The 19,632-nt window shown below is 43.7% G+C and overlaps 1 protein-coding gene across 1 annotated transcript; it reads right to left on the reverse strand.

The window, feature by feature from the left end:
* Positions 1-687: 687 nt before the first annotated feature.
* On the reverse strand, positions 688-16,412 carry KLHDC2 (kelch domain containing 2). Its single transcript, XM_084792513.1, has 13 exons — positions 15,956-16,412; positions 12,217-12,296; positions 8,606-8,723; positions 6,774-6,889; positions 6,419-6,500; positions 5,940-6,023; positions 4,995-5,075; positions 4,860-4,918; positions 3,406-3,515; positions 2,676-2,748; positions 1,606-1,693; positions 1,087-1,139; positions 688-988 (listed from the first exon to the last, which is right to left on the reverse strand). The coding sequence occupies exons 1-13, from the start codon at positions 16,106-16,108 to the stop codon at positions 865-867; spliced, it is 1,221 nt and encodes a 406-aa protein (XP_084648639.1). The 5' UTR covers positions 16,109-16,412; the 3' UTR covers positions 688-864.
* Between the last annotated feature and the right edge of the window lie 3,220 nt (positions 16,413-19,632).

A 19,632-nucleotide genomic window follows, 5' to 3' on the forward strand; every position in this document is an offset into this window, starting at 1 on the left:
ACTGGGTTTCTGTGCAGTCTTGGTGGGTGTCCTAGAACTCATACTGGAGACCACAAGGTTGGCCTCAGGCTCAGAGATGGTTTGCCTCTGCCTCCCAAGTGCTGGGATTAAAATTGTGTGTCACCACTGCCAGGCTCAAGTGTCTTAACCTGTAATAGCATAAAGTGCAATTTTTGCTGGGCAGCGGTGGTAGCCGGCAGATCTCTGAGTTCTAGGCCAGCCAAGGCTACACAGAGAACCTGTCTTGAAAAATAATGCATTTTTCTTTTAGACTTATCACTAAAGATTTCTGGCCCAGTTTTCTTCTGGCTCCTATCAGAATCTCTCCCCTCATGAGGTACAAACTGCCACTTTGTAAACGTGACCACACGTCCCAGGACTATACCAACACATTAAGGTGAATACTAAATTATTTGCAGCTTGGGCTATATAAGACTCATTCTCTCATTGCCACCACCACACACACACCCAGGTGTGATAGCACATTTTTAATCCCCGCACTCGAAAGGAGGTTAGACTATTAATTCAAGACCAGCATTGGCTACATAGGTGAAAGGCTAAATTTCTATAGATACATTTATCTTTTGAAAATTTGGATGTAATGTAAAAAGAAAGGTATGCCCATTATTGATATTATATATATATATATATATATATTTTTTTTTTACTTTAACAGTGGACAGGTGCTGATGTTAAATACATTTATTGTAAACTTTAGACACAAAAATAGGTTCTCTAGGCCATTCACATGCAAATAAAACCCAGGCTGCAAACTACAACAATGCATATAATTATACAAAGGATGCCACTCTGTGACAGGGTTATTTTCCATGCAAGTAGACCAGAAGTGTTATCTACAAAACCTTATGATCCAGAAGTGTTGTTACTACCGAACCTCTGATTAACACTGTGCAGTAAGTGCTTTGGAAGGCAGTTCCACGAGTTGGCTAGCATTTCTTTAAAGCAAATGACCGCTTCTAAGCTTAGCCTGAAAGTGGACAAAGAAAGAGAAAAACAACTTTACTAAGGAGTACATTAACTTGAATGAAAACTCACTATTGCCTTTTATACCTAGTACGAACTTACCGTACAAGAGATTTTGGTTGAACTGAAAATATAAGTACTTCATTACTGTGTGCCTGGGGAAAAAAAGGAATATGTTAAAATGTAAGTGCTACAAGCAGGCTGGTGCAGTATGCTCCTGTAAGCCCAGCTCTAGGGGACAAAGGAACAGGAGAGAACTGGGCAAGTGTATGTAGCTCAGTAGTACAGTGCTACCTAGCATGCAAAGACCTTGTGTTTGGTACTAAGCAACGCAGGAAAGGGGGTCTGGAGAGACAGATGGCTGAGCTGTTAAGGCTGCTCCTCCAGCAGAGCCCAATTGGGAGTAACAACAAACCTGCAGTCCCACTCTAGAGGGAATCAATAACCTCTTTTGATCTCCATTGAGAGCTTCATGCTCTTAGATCCCCAAGACCCACCTGATAGGAGGACAGAATTAAGTACAAGTATCGTCCTCATCCGTAGCACACATGCATGTATGGCTGCACATACAAAATGTTATCTTTCAAAATACGTGTTCAATAGCAGTGAAGGTGTACTTACAGCTCGATGATGTACGAGAAGATTGTTTGCACAACCACCAAAAACAATTACTTCTCCTTCATCACTTGCACAAGCTGTATGCCATAACCTACATGTAAAACAAAACCCTGAGTTCAATGTAACTCAAAAATCCAAACTGATGACTTTAAATTACACAGTAGAGCTGGTAATAGAAAGATTTCAAGGTAGTTCAGACCAAATATGGTAAAAAAAAAATCCAATCTCGTGGAAAACCAGCTTTTTATAAGGCTGGCCTTGGTTGCGCACACCTTCAATCCAAGCACTCTGGAGGCGCAGGCAAGCAGATCTCAGGGAGTACCAGGCCAGTCTGGTCTACATAATGAGTTCCAGGCCAGCCAGAGCTACATAATGAGGAATTTTAACCAAACAATCTAGGTCTTGGCTGGCAATAAAAATCTTATGGGGCTTAAGCAGTGGCAAGGTGAGATGGCCTCATATGCAGCGCCTGAGAAAACACTCAAGTTACCAAAGCTCTCTAAGCTGGTAATTCTGTGGGAAGTCCTTTTTACCAAATGTCTTAGCAGCATGAGTTTACTTTAAATGCCAATGCTAAATATGTAAACTGCCTGTACCAATTCCTTTTGGGAATTAAGAAGAAGAATATCTATCCTATCAGTTTTTAAAAAGAAAACAACAATGTCCTTAAGAGTGTCTCATGTAGCCCAGACCTGGCCTTGATCTGCGTCTGCTGCTTCCGGCTTCTAAGGGCTGGGATTCCAGGTATGTGCCTCTTTACCTAGCTTTTTTTTCCTCCCTGCCTTTGAAATTTTTGACTTCCTCTTTCTTGAATAATGCTACTACAAACCAATAAATGATTCTTGGTTTTTCCCCCATGAACATTTTTGAAAATTTTAAAACATTACCAGTCTCGGTCTTCATACAGACAGTGGGAACGCAAGCTTTGGACATTTAGGTAATGCTAGTTGGCTTCCTTTTGGAAAGTATGCTAAACAGTAAGTTCCAAGATTTTCTTAAAACCCAGCCAAAGAATCCTCAGTTCTTACCAGTCCTCTATAAACCCTTGTTAGTTGTTATGAGGTAGTCCATACCTTGGTTTTTCAGTATAAGGATGATTAAACTGAATCCATTCATTTTTACTGATGCAGTAAGTCCAGGCATCACCTGATTTAAAAAAAAAAAAAAGGCTATGAAGAATGTCCATCCTGTTAGTGTGACACTTAAGGGCACAGTTTTAGCAAGAAGTACAATAACTCAAATCCTATTCCCTGTGGTTAAGTAAGGCCACTCATGTACAACCTTTCAGCAGGGATTTTAAGTGGTCTAAGTCATTTTTTTCACCAGTCGTATGTATTTAGGTCATAATATGTGCAATTATAAGGTGTTATAGATCAGGATACAGCTAGGATTGATTCAGTAGTATTACTTGTTGGAGTAGTTTTTCCTCCTGCCCCCAAGCTCCCAGAATAAAAACTTGTGAGATACAAAATATATTTACAAATACCTAGGCCATATAGCTGAGCTCTTTTTTGACTCAACTTCAAATAACCCATTTATACTAATGTACATTCTGCCGTGTGGCTGGCTACTTTTGCTCAGGTACCAAGTGTCAGTCCTCACATCTTCTCAGGCCAATCTTCTATGCCTGGCTCTATCCCACAATCCTTTCTGCCTACCGGATGTCCCACCTTCTATTCTACCCTTTCCTGTAAACCACAGGTTTAATTGACAGGTAATGCCATACAATACACAAGATATTCTTTCTACATAACTACTAATGCATAATTATGATATGCAACTATATATATTTAAAGGACTCACTTAGTGGCTGTTTTTCAGTGGTAAATCCTCCAAAGAGAAAAAGGTGATCTGAAGAGACTGGTGTCAGTGAGTGCCATGATCGGCCAACGGGGCATATGCCTTGTGGAATTCTAAATATAATAAATAGTTATAATATCTATGTTTAGAGCCAGGAGATAAATCAAAATAAAGTGCTTGAGAACCCAAGTTCTATCCCCAGAACCTACACATTTAAAAGAGGTCAAACTTGATGCATGCTTGCAGTCCTACTGCTGAGGAGGTGAGCCCCGAGAGTATGCTAGCCTATGCTACTAGGCAAATCCCATGCCACAAGAGACCATGTCTCAAGAGGAAAAATAAAAAGATTCACAGTAGAATCCTAGCACTTGGGAGGGTGATATAGGCTTCACAAGTTTGAGGAGGGCACTAGAGAGCAACAGTATTAAAAGGTGAGTTCCATGCTAACCTATACTGTATTATAAGGCCCTGTCACAAGAATGAACAAACTACCCTAAAATGCAAATGGTAGACAGAGCCGGGTGTGGTGGTGCCCATCTTTAATCCCAGCACTCAGGAGGCAGAGGCAGGTAGATCTCTGTGACTTTGAGGCCAGCCTGGTCCACAAAGCCCATCCAGGACAGCCAAGGCTACACAGAGAAACCCTGTCTCGAAAAACGAAAACCAAACAAAAAACAGTAGACAACACTGAGTATATCTCCGCTCCCATGCAAACATAATCAACCTTATACATGAAATCTATGTTTAAAGCAGACACCAGAGAGAAATGCGGATTTAAAATGCATATAGGTCATCAGAAAAAGAAAAGTTGAAAAAGGCTTTGGAAGTGGCTCAGCAGGTAAAGTATTTACCATAAATGTATGAGGACCATTAAGATCCCCAGCATCTGAATGAGTAACGAGGACACGGTAGCCTAGTTCTAAGTGTATGCTGTGGCACTTAAGGCTACAATGAGATCCTCCAAGCAAGCTGACTAGCTAGCCATATTGGCAAGCTCTGGGTTCAGTTGAGAGACCTCTTCCTCAATGATACAGTAGTAATGTTTGAAGACCCCCCCAATGTGTTAGCTTTGGACCTATACACACCTATATACATGGCATGCACCCCATGTACATCACAACATACATCCTGTATGCACATCTTATATCCAGACACATGCTAAAAAGGGAAGCGTCTCAGTATTATCTACATACTTTATACGGAACTATATTCTCTGAAGGCAGAATCAACTTTAGACATTTTCTTTCAGCAAACATTGAACACATGCTGTACCAGGCACATAGTTAGGGAAACTAGAAATAAAAACAAAATTCCTCCCTTAAGGACCCCAGTAATCATGTTTATTTAAATCTATAAAATTACAGAAGCTTGAGGCACGTTTAGTACGTACTAATAGGGATTGGGTTTGGGGTCTGAAATGTACCTTGAAAAGCTTTTCTAAATAACATAATACTTACAATTCATTCCACTCCCATGTATCCAGATTAAGATAGTGAAGATCATTCATTCTAGCATCCTAAAAAAGAGAAGTTAAGTTCGTTATCATTTGCAGCACCTAAAAGCAAGCCATTAGAAACTGTTCATATACTCACTCGGTATCTGCCACCAAACACAAAGCCCTTGTTTCCAACAGTTGCACAGGCGTGGGCAGCACGAGGTGAAGGTGCTTTACCCTATTAAAAAGGTATAAACAACTTCATAAACATGAAGTTTATAAACAGGAAAATACCAATCTTTTCTGATACCATAAAATAAAAATATGCCAGATCCTTGGGCACTAGAGAGCAACAGTATTAAAAGTTGATACTACAACCGAGTATTTTAGTATTTCTGAGACTGGTTTTTTGTTTGTTTGTTTTTGTTTTTCAAGACAGGGTTTCTCTGCGTAGCCTTGGCTGTCCTGGACTCACTTTGCAGACTAGGCTGGCCTCGAACTCAAAGTGATCCACCTGTCTCTGCCTCCTGAGTGTTGGGATTAAAGGCGTGCCCCACCACGCCCAGCTCTGAGACTGTTACTGAATGAACTAGTTACTATGTCAGAATAATTTTGGGTTTTTTGTTTTTGTTTTTGTTTTTTGACTGGCACATCAAATAGTATCTTTAAAAGAAAAAATAACCAAGAAGAGACCTATGAGCATATACAGGGGGAGGAAGTCCCCCTCATAGTTGGGGGGGGGGGCGGGAGTAAGGGGAAAATGGGAGGGAGGGAGGAATGGGAGGATATAAGGGAGGGGATAACCATTGAGATGTAATATGAAGAAATTAATAAAATAAAATTTAAAAATAAATAAATAAATTTTTGAATAAAAAAATAAAGAAAAGAAAAAAATGATAATCTTTAATTTTCAATTTAAAGCTCAACTTAGTTACTAGCAAATGAAGGTACAATATAGATTCTATGCTTCTGTTAAACTTCTGAGGTTTGTATGTACTTTGAAAGCAGCAAAGCTACAGATGGCCTCATTACAGAAAGCAAGGGTGAGCTGTCAGCTCTGGTGACCCTTTCTCCACATACACTTCGTTCTTCAGTGACTCACAGTGGTGATGGGCTGGCTCCAGGCAAATGTCTCCGTGTCTAAAATATGTACATGATCATTCCATCCTCTTGGATGACTTGAATTCTACAGAAAAGAATCTATGTTATTTTAAAAATACTGTTTATAAAATTATGCAACCCTGGCTTGCCCAGTTTATTAACAAGTAAAATAAACAACAAAACTACTAGTGAATATAAAATTGTTTCTGGGTTGGAAGGAAGATCAGCTGGTAAGGTACTTGCTGCTAAGCCCTGATGGTCTAAGTTGAATCCTCAGTACCCACATCATGGAAGGAGAGAACCAATTCCCACAAGTTGTCCTCTGATTTTGACATGGACACTGTGTCACACTTGCACTAAGGTATACCTCACACATACAAAAATAAAATTTCAAAATATATATAAATTTCAGAAAGTAAAAACAAAACAGTGCATTTTTCAACATACTAAGTAAGCATGTGCAAATATGAAAATACTCACCCAAAAAGATGTCTCATCAAATTCAAAAGTTCCCAATACTTTATCTTCAGGTAAATATCCATATCCTCCAAAAAATATTAACCTGTTTGACATAAAACCAAACATTAAAGATTTAGGTGTCTGAAAGCAAGGACATAGGACTTTTAAAATCTTTATATATGGAATGAGTTGAGTACATTCATGAAAATATTCAAATAATAATGCTTAAATATGACTAGTTTTTAGGTGCTAAATGAACTCATTTATTAATTTACTATGTGAATATGCTCCATGCTTATTTATAACGCTGACTGGGGTACTTACAGGGTAACTACATTCTGCACAAAAGGCCAAACCTACAGTGCTTCTAACGTACTTGTTTTTATATACCCAGACACCAAGTTTGTCCTTTGATGACGGAGGAATTCCTTGGCAGTCAATCCTTTCCCACTGTAACACTCTGTCTGCAGATCTTGAATCCAGCATGTAGAACTGTTAGAAGCAGTAATTTCAGTTAGTTTTGGGTTTATAGAAAACTTGGTCCTGACATTTGTTTTAAACTGTATTTTGTCATAAAGGTGCTGAGCCTGACTGCAGGCTGGCTGCCACACTGATTCAGGCCAAGATTATGAATTTACAACAGAATGTAAATTACTTAAATCACTAGCAGTAAACTTGTTCAGCTACATTTGCTTTCATGAGCTACACATCTACAGCAAAGGAGTTAGCTAAGTGTTCATTTACATCTTGACAGAAGCTCCCTATCTTTGCCTAACTTTAGATAAGGAGTTTGAATTTTACTGTTTTTCAATTAATTGGTTGAGTAATTTATAGCAGGACCACGTTACCAAAAAAACTAGGCTCTTTGAATTCAACCTAACATATCTTCCTGCCTAATTAATTCTAGAAGCTAAAAGATCAGTCAATACTTAAAAAGGTTAAATACTCAAGAGTTGGCCAGATTGCTCAGTGGTTAGAGCACTAGTTGCTCTTCCAGAGGACTCTGGTTTGATCCCCAGCACCCACCCACACGGGAGCGCACAACAGTCTCTAGCTCCAGATCCAGAGGATCTAAGACCCTCCTCAGGCCTTCTCAGGCACCAGGCATACATGTGGTGCAAAAACATACACACAGGCAAAATACCCATACACACAGAATAAAAATATATATTTAAAAAAAAAAAAAAAGCTACACACTTAAATCCAGGTAACAGAGCATAAACACACACACACCACCACCACCACCTCCTCCTCCTCTCACCTTTCTGGACACATAGGTTTCCTTCTGGTATGTAAAATCCTGAACTCCAGCAGAGGTAGTAACTACTAATCATTCTGTCACCCACCCCTGGAACCCAGCCTCACTCCCTCCTAAGCCTTGTTTACCTAAGGAAGAAGGGATGGTCTGGAGCATGAGTGACACTACAGTGCTCCTCCCAGGGTCTCAAGCCACTAGCATCTCCTTGAATAAAGCATGCCTGCACGTCTCCACACTGCGACTTCGTCTGCTCAATTCGAGCACTGCCTCTTGTTCTATTCCCATCCCACACACCCAGCATCAACCGCGCTTTCAAAGAGCTGGCGTTACTGTGCACCAGGCTCTATGCACCTCACCACGGGGTGGCTATCCTGCAGCCGTCTCTTCCAGACTGTGAGCTCCTGAACTTACCAACGGCACCACTCATCTCTGCTGTCTCCATATAAAGTGTTTACTAAGTTGCACAACCAGTGAGTTCATAGGAGTGAGTCTACCTATATACCATGTACCTTTCTGAAACTTCATCTGTCTTTTACTGGCATGAAAAGAACAAGTGACATCTTTTTCCATGTGTCTTAGGGCGACATTAGAGGAGTGTTACTATTTACTTTCTAATATTAATTTATCCCTATGACTTTCTGAGTTTATCTTTCACTCCCAACCCTTTGTCTATAAGGGTCTTTGAAAATACTTTCTAGTAACACTCACCTACCATTCAGGGTTGTTAGAGCAAGTAATTGAGAGCACCAAGCCAAAATACCTAGGAAGTTACTACACAGAGGCTGCTAGCTTTGGTTTTACAAAGGTATAGTAAACACAACTGGTCAAGAAAATACTGCAATGCACATTCACACCACAATCAAGTACACAGGATATTCAACTTTAGAAATCTGAGGTTGAATGTGAGGATGCAAAAAACTGCCTCAAACAATAATCCTTAGAACACTAACCTTGTTTGTATTGCCTCTTGAGTGGTGCCCCCCAAACAAGTACAGCACCCTGTCTATGCACACAGCACAGCTTCCAGACATAGAAGGAGGAACATCACCTTCAGTGTTGATTTTTTTCCTAGAAGGAGACAAGTTTCCCAGAGGGTAAGAAATACAAGGTTGATAAACTTATGCTCCCACAATAAGAGAAAGGAAGCTGGTGATAGCTAAGGTCTTTCCTAGCTAAAAACCCTGCTTTTAACCTGTCCAGACAGTGGGAGATGGCCTTACACATAGGGAGAATGAAAGGCTCTGAAACTGATTTTTAAGGTTAGTTATTGAGCTGAAAACTGGGAATAAAAAGATTAGAACTAGCAAGAGACTTGAAGATAGGGTAACGTTTGTCACTTGTATTTGGAGTTGCACCACGGTTTCAGTTCCTAGACCAATGGATTACTTCTATAAAGTAAGGCAGCCAGATGTTTAAGTACGGTTGCATGAGGTAGCAGTTCTTGCATTCTCTCTTGGTAAATAAAGGGGCTGATTTCTTTTTCGTTTTTTAAGATTTATGTATTTATTATGTATACAATGCTCTGTCTGCATGTACACCTGCAGGCCAGTAGAGGGCATCATTACAGATGGTTGTGAGCCACCATGCGGTTGCTGGGAATTGAACTCACGAGCTCCGCAATAGCAGTCTGTGCTCTTAACCTCTGAGCCATCTCTCCAGCTCCCAGGCAGCTAATTTCTCGCAATTAGATTTAGTCTAACATTTTTTTTAAACTGTATTTACATACTGTAGATCTTATAATGAGTTTGGGATTAACAGTAAGGTTAGAATAATGTGTAATGGTATGAGTGTAAGTCCTCGTAATGTGAGGGTCGGAGGTTATTAATGTAATCAGTAAATTTCCCTCACTGAGTTATGATAATTGTGTATTTTGAGAATAGAGCTGTAATGGTGATATTAATACCCATGAGAATTAGTGAACGGCTCGATGAAGAGAATAATGATATGGTAATTAATAATTAACCAATAAAATTGATAGAGGAGAAAGGGCTAGGTTAGCTAGACTTGCCTACAGTTCCTCAGGCTGCTATAGGCTTCGGGCTAGGATTATACTTCAGCTGTGTAAACATTCATAATCTGTGTTAGTAAACAGAATAGGAGTGATAAGTCAGTCCGTGGGCGATGACTATAAAGCTTCAAGGGGTTGAATCATAAGGGAAGCAATGGCGAGTGCTGTGCGTCTCACTGGGGAGTAGGCAATGAATGGTTTTAATCTGTCCTTCTCAAGCTGTTCGCTTTCTGTTTACGGTCCAACTGGCTGGGAGGCCTTTGTTTTACATGTATTGGTGTGCATGCTTGGGCACAGGCATGTCCCAGCATACATATGGAGGCCTGCACACCGCAGGTGCCGAAGAGTCTCTCCCTCTACCACGCGGACTCAGGAAATGCAAACCTGGGTCGGCATGCTTGACGGCAGGGACTTTACTTGCTGGGCTGCCTCAATGGCGCTGTTTGGTTTTAAAGTATATCAAGGACCCAAAAGGAAAACTTCAACATTCCTAGTGCTGACAGATAATTCAACATATTTTTTTAAATTAAGTCACTTTTAGTGATTTAAATAAATCCCTATGTAATACTTCCAGTTATGCAGCCCTGCCTGGTCCAGGACAAATCTGCCCACTTCATTCTCCCTTCAGTGCTAGAATTAAATGAATATGCCACTGTACTCAGCTTTAGAGATTCACAATATTAACAGTACACCTCAGGTCTCCTGATTACATCATCAGATATTATCACTTTTATCTTTGCTTAGCTTATAATAGGCTTATTTGTTTAAATTCTTAATCTTAAGGAATATGTTAAGCTAGACAGGGGTGGTGCACACCTTTAATCCCAGCACTTGGGAGGCAGAAACAGACAAATCTCTGTGAGTTGGAGGAGGCCAGCCTGGTCTACAGAGTGATTCCAATATAGCCAGGGCTACACAGAGAAACCCTGTCTCTAAAAACAAAACAAAACAAAACAAAGATAGAAAAGAATTCTTTTGGGAATTTTTCAGTTCTCTTAAAAAAAATAATTTAGCAGATAGCCCATATTAACCTATTTACTATTTACAAAAATAATTGTGACCCAAGCAGAACTACCATTCTGGCTTTAAGACTGACATACGATAGCAAAGAACCAAAGTCTTTTTGTAGACCAGGCTGGCCTTGAACTCACAGACATCCACCTGCCTCTGTCTCCCAAGTGCTGGGATTACAGGTAGTACCATCATGCCTGGCTTTTTTTATTATTATTATTTTATTTTATGTGTATGGGTATTCTGTCTGCATGTATATGTGTGTGCCTACTGCCCTCTGAGGCCAGAAGAGGACATCAGATCTCTATGTCTGGAGTTACAGATAGTTGTGAGCCACCAAGTAAAAGATGGGAACTGAACCTGGGTCCTCTGGAAGAGCAGTTAGTTCTCTTAACCACTGAGCCATCTCTCCATTCCCTCTTTTTTATTTTTTTTAGAGACAGGGTTTCTCTGTGTAGCCTTGGCTGTCCTGGACTCACTCTGTAGACCAGGCTGGCCTCGAACTCACAGCGATCTGCCTGCCTCTGCCTCCATTCCCTCATTTTCATTTTTAAACAGATCTTCTTTCTTTTTTCCAATTGAGGGGAAAAAAAAAAAATCAACCCAGGACCTCATATGGGGTAAGCAAGCACTTTGCCACTCAACTATTAATACAAGCCAGAAAATAGTACTTTAAAAGAGACTGTTCTCAAAACTTCTTTTGAGCAGATAAAAACATCAAGTATGCTTGGGCTGGAGGAATGGCTCAACGGGTAAGAGCACTGTTTGCACTTCTGAAAGACCTGGGTTCGATTCCCAGCACCCACGTCACAGCTCAGAACGGTCTACCATTCCTATTCCAGGGTATCTGACACCCTCACATACATGCAAGCAAAACACCAATGTACATTAAATAAATAAGTTATTAAAAAGTATAAACCATGAAAAACCTAGCAATTATGGCAAACTAAAAACCTTTTTCATACCAACCAGGATCCAGGTGGTGGTGCTCACCTGTAATCCTAGACTTGGGGATGTAGAGACAGGCAGATTCTGAGTTTGAGGCCAGCCTGGTCTACAGAGGAGTGTGTTCCAGGACTGCTAATGTTACACAGAGGAACACTGTCTTGAAAAACAAAAAACAAAACAGAAATCAAAATACCAACCAGACTGCCATCCCAGGCTCTACACTTTCTACCTCATGGTACTGTGGCCAGGCCTTGACGAGAGGCTTCTAAGCATGACATTATACTAGACCACTGTTCCCAGAAAAGAGCTTAGCATCCTTAATTTCTTAAATGGGTTTTCTAATATTTTAGAATGTGAGGCACGCCTTTAATGCCAGTACTTTGGACACAGACACAGAGGCAGGGGGATCTCTCTGAATTCAAAACCTGTCTGGACTACATAAGAAGGGCAGGGCAGTCAGAGCTAAGTAGAGAAACTTTGTCCCAAAAACCAAAAGAACCCCAGCCCCAGCCCCCTACAATGGGCTTTCAACTTCCACTGCGACCTAATTAGAAGTTTTCAGTCACCGCCACCCCCGCCCTAACGCGCAGTTACCATCTTCCAGTCTCCATGTTGTAGATCCACAGCTCCTCTCTGGGCAGGTAAAAGTCATACAGTCCTCTCACTTGATTACTCTGTGAAGAGCAAGAGAGTTTTCAAATGTAAGTAACTGACATTTTATTCTCAATTCTCACCAGTGGGGGGCGGGGGGTGTGCGCGCTATGGGTAGCACACGTGCCTTAGTGCTCACCGTGTAGAGTCAGTCTCTCCTATGTGTGCACGGGTTCTGAGGATCAAACGCATGTCATCAAGGGTGTGCAGTGAGTGTTTTATGAACTGAGCATCACAAGTAACTAATATTTTAAAGAGACATTCTGTGAGTTTTTTTCTCTTTTTTAGGTACTATTTATGATATTGATCATATAAAATTAAGTTTTATATACTTATTAGTATTAAATGCTGTCTCTAGGACCCAGCCACACACACTAAAGCTTCGTGCAGACAGGTCTTCAGCCAGACTTTGGATTTAACACTTGCAAATAGTACAAAGTCCACCTGGGGAGTTCCTAAGGCAGAGGTTCCCAACCTTCCTAACCCTGCAGCCCGTGCACACAACTCCTCATATTATGGTGAGCCCCCCAACCATGAAATTATTTTTGTTGCTACTCTGTAACTTTAATTTTGCTACTGTTATGAACTGTAATGTAAATAACTTTTTTCCAGTAGTCACAGGTGACCCCTGTGAAAAGGTCATTCAACCCCCTCCCCCACATGAGTGGAGACCCACAGGTTGAGAGCTGCTACCCTAAGGTCCTACTGTATCTTGAACAGAATACACCTTGTACCCGATTTCAGTCACCTGACTTGAGGTGACTTACATGCCCCACCCATACTAACATAGTGTTCTAGCCGAGCTTTTCTTTCATCCACTCATTCTGAGCGCAAAACTGCAAACATGCAAATATTGAGTCTTCAGCAACAACTGTAATTTCCTTGTTCTGTTCTACAGTTACTTCAGGTATTAACAAAGACCAAGCTTACCAAATGTCCTCAAATTCCTTTATTTAATCCTAACAAAAAGTTATTTCAAGATTGTAAAGTGTAAATAATTTGCCTCAGATTATTGAGCAAGCAGTGGTGGAAATAGTAATTTTCCTTTCCAGGGAGGGCTGCCGTATTTCATTCCTGAATCTTCCCTGGCCACTTTCTGACAAAATACAATAAAAACTGCACTTCGCTGAAAATGAGTCAGAGTCCAATACGCCTGAAGAGTAACCACAGGGTAACGGGACAGCTAGCCATGTAACTCTTTTCTTCACACTAGAGTGAAGGTGAAGACCAGAAAGCCAACAGTGGGCTAACCCAAAGCCGCCACCCTGGCTTGTGGAGACAGCACTCACTGGCTGACTACTAGGAAAGAAGCCAGTTTACTGCTTTGACACGGTCTCCAGGGTTTCCTGGGTCTAGTCTCAGGGCTCCAGCCAAGCCTTGTGGAGGCCGCCAGGAGTGGTGGCACACACCTTAAATCCAGCACTGGAGTGGTGGCACACACCTTAAATCCAGCACTGGAGGCAGAGGCTGGTGGATTTCTGGGAGTTTGAGGCCAGCCAGGGCTAGAGACCCTGTCCTTTTTTATTTTTATTTTAGGGGGGGACTGCAGGTTTTGTACCATCTACTTCACAACAGTGATTCTTCCCTCTCTACCAAACTCGAGGCATCGGGACCTTATAAACCCACCATCAGAAACGTTCCACTCTGACAACTTCCCCTCACACTACAAAGGAGTCTTATTCCCATGCCCACACCTGGGTGGGAGAAACAGAAGATCAAGGGTTCAAAGCCAAACTCTATGACGCCAGAGCTCAATGCTAATTTTTACAAACATTATTATCAGTAGCATAGTTTAGACCAAAGTGTGATTGACCAACAGGTCTACCTTCCTCAAAGGAATTTACATTTTGAAAAAAGATTTACTTTTGTGTAAGTTTTGTTTGTATGCCTGCCTGTGCAACCCCTGGGTGCAGTACTCCAAAAGGTCAGGGGGTCCATATCAGATCAGATCAGTAGAGTACAGCTGCAAGCTGCCATATGGGTGTTAAGAATACAGCCCAGAGGCTGGGCGTGGTGGCGCATGCCTTTAATCCCAGCACCCAGGAGGTGAGAGGCAAGACGATCACTGCGAGTTGGAGCCCAGCCTGGTCTACAAAGTGAGTCTGGGATGGCTAAGACTACACAGAGAAACCCTGTCTCGAAAAACAAACAAACAAACAAATACAGCCCAGAGGGCTGGAGATGGCCCAGTGGTTAAGAGCACTGTCTGAAGGCTGGGACGCCTTTAATCCCAGCACTCAGTAGGTAAAGGCAGGTGGATCACTGTGAGTTCAAGGCCAGCCTTGTCTACAAAGCAGTCTAGGCCAGCCAAAGCTACACAGAGAGACCCTGTCTCGAAAAAACCAAACCACCAAACAAACAAAAAACAAAAAAGCACTGCCTGCTCCTCCAGAGGACCCAGGTTCAATTCCCAGCACCCACATGGCAGCTCAACTGTAACTCCAGTTACAGGAGATTAGACGCCTTCACACATACATCTAAAAAAAAAAAAAAAGGGAAATCCAACACTAATACATGGCTCAGTGCTCTTAATCACTGAGCCATCCCTTCACATCTGGAATTTATGTCTTAACAACGGTCACCACACCTGCTCCCTACCTCGCTGAACTCAACACCAACCTCTAAAAACCTAGCACCTGGAAGCAGGGGACAGGATACATTAATTCACATCGGGGAAATAACTAATAGTTAAACCAAATGAAGAGATCAGGACAGTTAACCTCAAAATGACCAACCAACTATGACCAGGTCGCCAGTGCCATAAGCTACTCTGTTAGTGGAGTCCCAAAGCAAACATTCGCAGCTCAGGCAAAGAGAACTGGATTTCAAGACAATGCCACGGGGGAGGTCATTGTAACACCAAAATAATATTCACAGTTTCAGTTCAAATGGATCAAATTGACTGTGCACCAAATGAAATACACGAACTAGAGCATATCGTGGAGTTCTAAAACCAGTACACAGTAGAACCACCATTTTAAATAGAAAACAGAGCAGTATTCGCCAGCTCCGGGTAGAACAAGCAGTGTACGTGACTCTAAACAGCTACCTGGTCACAAAAGCCAAAGACTTGCACTCCAATTACCTATGTTGCTGGGGATTCATTGGTTACTGGTGGGTTTTGTTTTTGTTTTTGTTTTTTTTTTCCTTTAATCTTCGTAGTCGGGCCTTCTGAGGAGCAGTCGTTTCTCAGCTGAAACCAGTAAGGAAAATGGCCCTGCGATCAAACAATAGGCTGGTGGCCATCTGCACAGGTGTTGACACCGCAACACCTACCCTTCGGGAAGGCTGAGTAAACGACTCCTGTGGCCTTGGTTTACACAGTGGACAAACAATGTAGTTTCTGTGGGCTAACTGGCCCCGGCTCCGGATACTAGAGCCTTCGTCGGCGACCTGAGCCAAAGGTGTAAGCGATTCTTGCACACACTTGCCTCCACCCTTTTCAGCAACTTGGGCCATAATCACCCGCTACTCAACCCACACAGTAACAGAGCCTCGTCCCAATCACTCCAAAGACAACAACGCGGAGGAGGTGCGGGGGGACAGGCTGACTCATAAGTGCAAGTGAGCGGTGACAACAGCCCAGGAACCCTGAGTCCAACCAGGGCAGGGCGGGAAGATGCTCTCCCGAAGGAGCAAGAGCGGCGGCGGCCGCTAGCGGAGCCCGCCCGGCCCCACTGACCTTGTAGCCGCCCCAGACGAACATGTGGCGCCCATCGCTGACGGCGACGTGGCCGCTGCGCTCGGCCGGGCAGGCCAGCTCCATGGCCTCGTAGCTCTCGAAGGCCGGGCCCGGCAGGTCGTCCGCTCGAGCATCTTCGTTGCCCTCAGCCATCTTGAGGTTGCACCGAGATTCTCTCCGGCCCCGCAGGCGGGAGACAAAGGAAAGCGGAGCGGCAGCCCGCGGCGCGCAGCCAGCGCTTGGCGACCCCCCTCTCCCGCGCGGCGCCTCCGCCTGCCTCCTGGCCGAGCGCCGGGGCGCGCGCGGGCGGCCGCTGCGGGTCTCGCGGGGACCGCTCGGCGGTCGGGACCAGACACACAGCGGGCGAGCGGCCGAAGCGGCTCCCACTCGCAGCCCGCCCCGCCTCCGGCCGCTAGGGCCTTGTTTACGCCGTTGCCGGAAGTCGTCCGTGGCGGATAGTGTCCGCGCTCCGGAAGCGCGATAGCCCCCTGCGCGGCTGGTCCACTGGCCGTCGGGTCCTACCGGGGTGTAGTCCTGTCGAGGTCGGGTCCGCTCGTCTCTGAGTCCTACCTCCCGTCCCCGCTTGTTCCACGCCTGGCCAGTTCCTAAGCCATAACAGCCCACCGTTGGGGAAGGAAGACGAATCCCAGCCTCACCATCTGAGCTTTTTAATGAGGTCAAATGAAAATTAACCAATTTTTAAAACCCAACTCGTCGCCCATAAAAAGGCCATAAGGCTGGGCTGAAAAACACTTGAGGTTCCAGGAGCCATCTAAATGGTGGCTCTCCTTGCTGTTTATTTTGTCTTTTCCTTCCTCTCATCGTTTAGGGACTGCCAAGTATACACTCAACAACAACAACAAAAGCTTTTCTCATTAACACTCCCCCAGTTACTAGAGATGTGCTTGCTGAAACTCAAGAGTGGTTCCCAAAAGGACTGTTGTTCCAGCACCTGGGAAATGGCGGCAGGAAGAGCCAGAGTTCAAGATCATTATCTGAAAGTGTGAGGTCAGCTGCGCTTCATGCGACCCTAAATGAAACAAAACACAGCTGGCTGGGATGGAGCAGGCCTTTAATCCCTGCCTTCCGGAGGCTGACCTCTTGAGCTCAAAGCCAACCAGGTATACATGAACAACCAGGGCTATGGATCAAAAAACAGACATGTAGGATTGGCTCTCACTTGCAGCATCAACGTTTTATTTCATTCAAATCCATTGACATATATAGCGCTCCTTTATTGTGTATGGAATAAATGCCTTTCTGATGTTTGTTTATTTATTCTGAGACACTGTCTCACCACCTTTATCTTTGAAGTTTGGTATTACCAACATGAGCTACCACATTGGCTTAAATGTTCTTTCTTACAGGCTTATGTCCCTCACAGCACAGTGAAACGCTTCAGATTCTTTAACAATAACTATTATTTCTACCCTCTCCAACAAAGACTCAGACCAGATGTGTGAAACTTGCTTCTCCAAATGTGGAGAGCTGCCCCTAGCTGGAACCCCCAAAGGATTCTCCTGCGTTTGAGGCCTTTCAGAGATGGCCTGAGTATATTTAGAGATGGTCAGGATATATTTAAAGTGCACTGTAAGAATAGTAGCCTCTTTCCTTCCTTTCTTCCTTCCTTCCTTCCTTCCTTCCTTCCTTCCTTCTTTTTATTGTTGTTTGGTTGTTTTTGAGCCAGGGTCTCTTTACATAGCCCTGACTGTCCTGGAATTCACTGTGTAAAATGTGCTGGCCAGCCTCCAACTCATAGAGGTCCACCTTCCTCTGCTTCGAAAGTGCTGGGATCAAAGCTATGTGCCACCATGCCTGGTTTCAGTAGGCTTTTCCTGACCATGACCCCCATCATCCAGGTTGCCCAGGCAATGTTGCCATGGAAGAGAGTGTGACCCTGGTGCCCACAAGTGTTATACCGAATGGGCCTTTCTCACCTACCATTAGGAGTGAAAGCCACATAGTGAAATAGCTGTGCTGCTGCCGCCCAGGAGAGAGAGATTGGCAGTGTTCCTACCAGCCTTATTGTGTCTCTAGAGATAAAAATGGCTCTAGAGATGAAAATCTAGCATCAGGTTCCTTTGGGAAATGGAAGATGCCACATCATTGGCCATAACCTCTCAGACTGCAAGTCTGTGTGTAATGCAGACTGGATGACCAGTCTGAACTGAAGCTGAGGTTTGTGATACAACAGTGCCCACAAGTTGCCCTCGGGAGTCTAGAGCATGCAAGTGGATGTTCCCTGTGACATCAGCCTTGTCCCAGATGAGCTGCACTTGGACAAGAAAACTGTGATCGCGTTGTGAGGTAGCCACCAGGGAAGACAGCTGGGACATGAATTTAAGCCAATAGAAAGTCTTTATTAGCCAGCCAATGACTACTCTGGGTGTTTGGGATCCCAGTGTAGCATTGAGATTTTCTCAAGATTGGATTTTTTGTTTTGTCTTTTTTTTTTTTTTTTGAGGCAGGGTTTCTCTGTGTAGGCCTGACTGTCAGGAAACTCACTTTGTAGACCAGGCTGGTGCCTCAAACTCACAGAGATCCACCTCCCTCTGCCTCCCAAACACTGGGATTAAAGGTGTGAACCACCACCCACCCTCAGAGTGAGCTTTAACCAGGAAAGCCATGGACTGACATACTTAGTTAACCAGAAGCAGAACTACAGAAACCAAAGGCAAGGTTAGTACATTTAAGGACTTTGCCAGAACTATGGGCTGTGATGGATTAGGTCTTTGTTTTGGTTTTTCCTTTGGACAGGTTTGTGCTGTCTCAATGCTGAGTTTTAGGTCCTGACTGGCACTTCCACCATGGAGTCAGTTGTCCCAAGGTCTGGGGCCCTGTTAAGAGTGGGAGCTGAGGGTGAGGCTCCCTAGATAGAGTGTTTGCACAGCATGCATGGAGTTGGGGGGTCAATCTATAGCAGCACATAAACTGGCCATGGCAGGGTTGTCATCCCAGCACTTGGGAGGTAGGAACAAGGGGATCAGAAGTTCAAGGTAGCCGGGCATGGTGGCGCACGCCTTTAATCCCAGCACACGAGAGGCAGAGGCAGGTGGATCGCTGTAAGTTCGAGGCTAGCCTGGTCTACAAAGTGAGTCCGGGACAGCAAAGGCTACACAGAGAAACCCTGTCTCAAACAAAACAAAAAGCAAACAAACAAAAAAAACCCACAGAAGTTCAAGGTTATCCTTGGTTGTGTTGTGAGTTGAGAGCCAGTCTGAGCTCCAGGAAACGCTGCCTCAGGCAACAAAACCACCAGGTGTAGTGGTGCATCCCTGTAATCCCCCGTACTTGGAAGGTAGAGGCAGGAGGATCAGGAGAAGATCAGCCTTGGCTACCGGAATCCCTGTCCCAAAGGAAAAACAGAAGGGCTGGCGAGATGCTCTGTGGGTAAAGTGCTTTCTATACGAGCATAAGAACCGGAACACAGAGCCCCGCGCCCACATAAAAAGCTGCACATCTACAATCCCGGCACTGAGGTGTAGCGACTAGGTGATCCTACAGACTTATTAGGCAGCCAGTCCTAGACCGTCAGCTAGCTTCAAGGTCAATGAAAGACCTTACCTCAAAAAGCGAGGTTGAGGGCTGACAAGATGGTTTAGCGGATAAAAGTGCTGTGCAAGCCTGAATAACTGAGCCCCAGGACCTATGTGTATCAATCAGTTATCTAAAGAAGC

Source organism: Acomys minous, assembly GCF_964271855.1.
Source record: "Acomys minous genome assembly, chromosome: 8".
NCBI lineage: Eukaryota > Metazoa > Chordata > Mammalia > Rodentia > Muridae > Acomys > Acomys minous.

Bases quoted from the DNA above. Each gene is read 5' to 3' on its own strand.
- KLHDC2 (XM_084792513.1), bottom strand. From the start codon at position 16,108: ATGGCTGAGGGCAACGAAGATGCTCGAGCGGACGACCTGCCGGGCCCG. The intron at 6,501-6,773 runs GTACGTTAGAAG...TATGTCAAACAG, and splicing joins GTCTGGGTATATAAAAACAA to GTTAATATTTTTTGGAGGAT. The intron at 5,076-5,939 runs GTGAGTCACTGA...CCTTTTTAATAG, and splicing joins GGAGCCAGCCCATCACCACT to GGTAAAGCACCTTCACCTCG.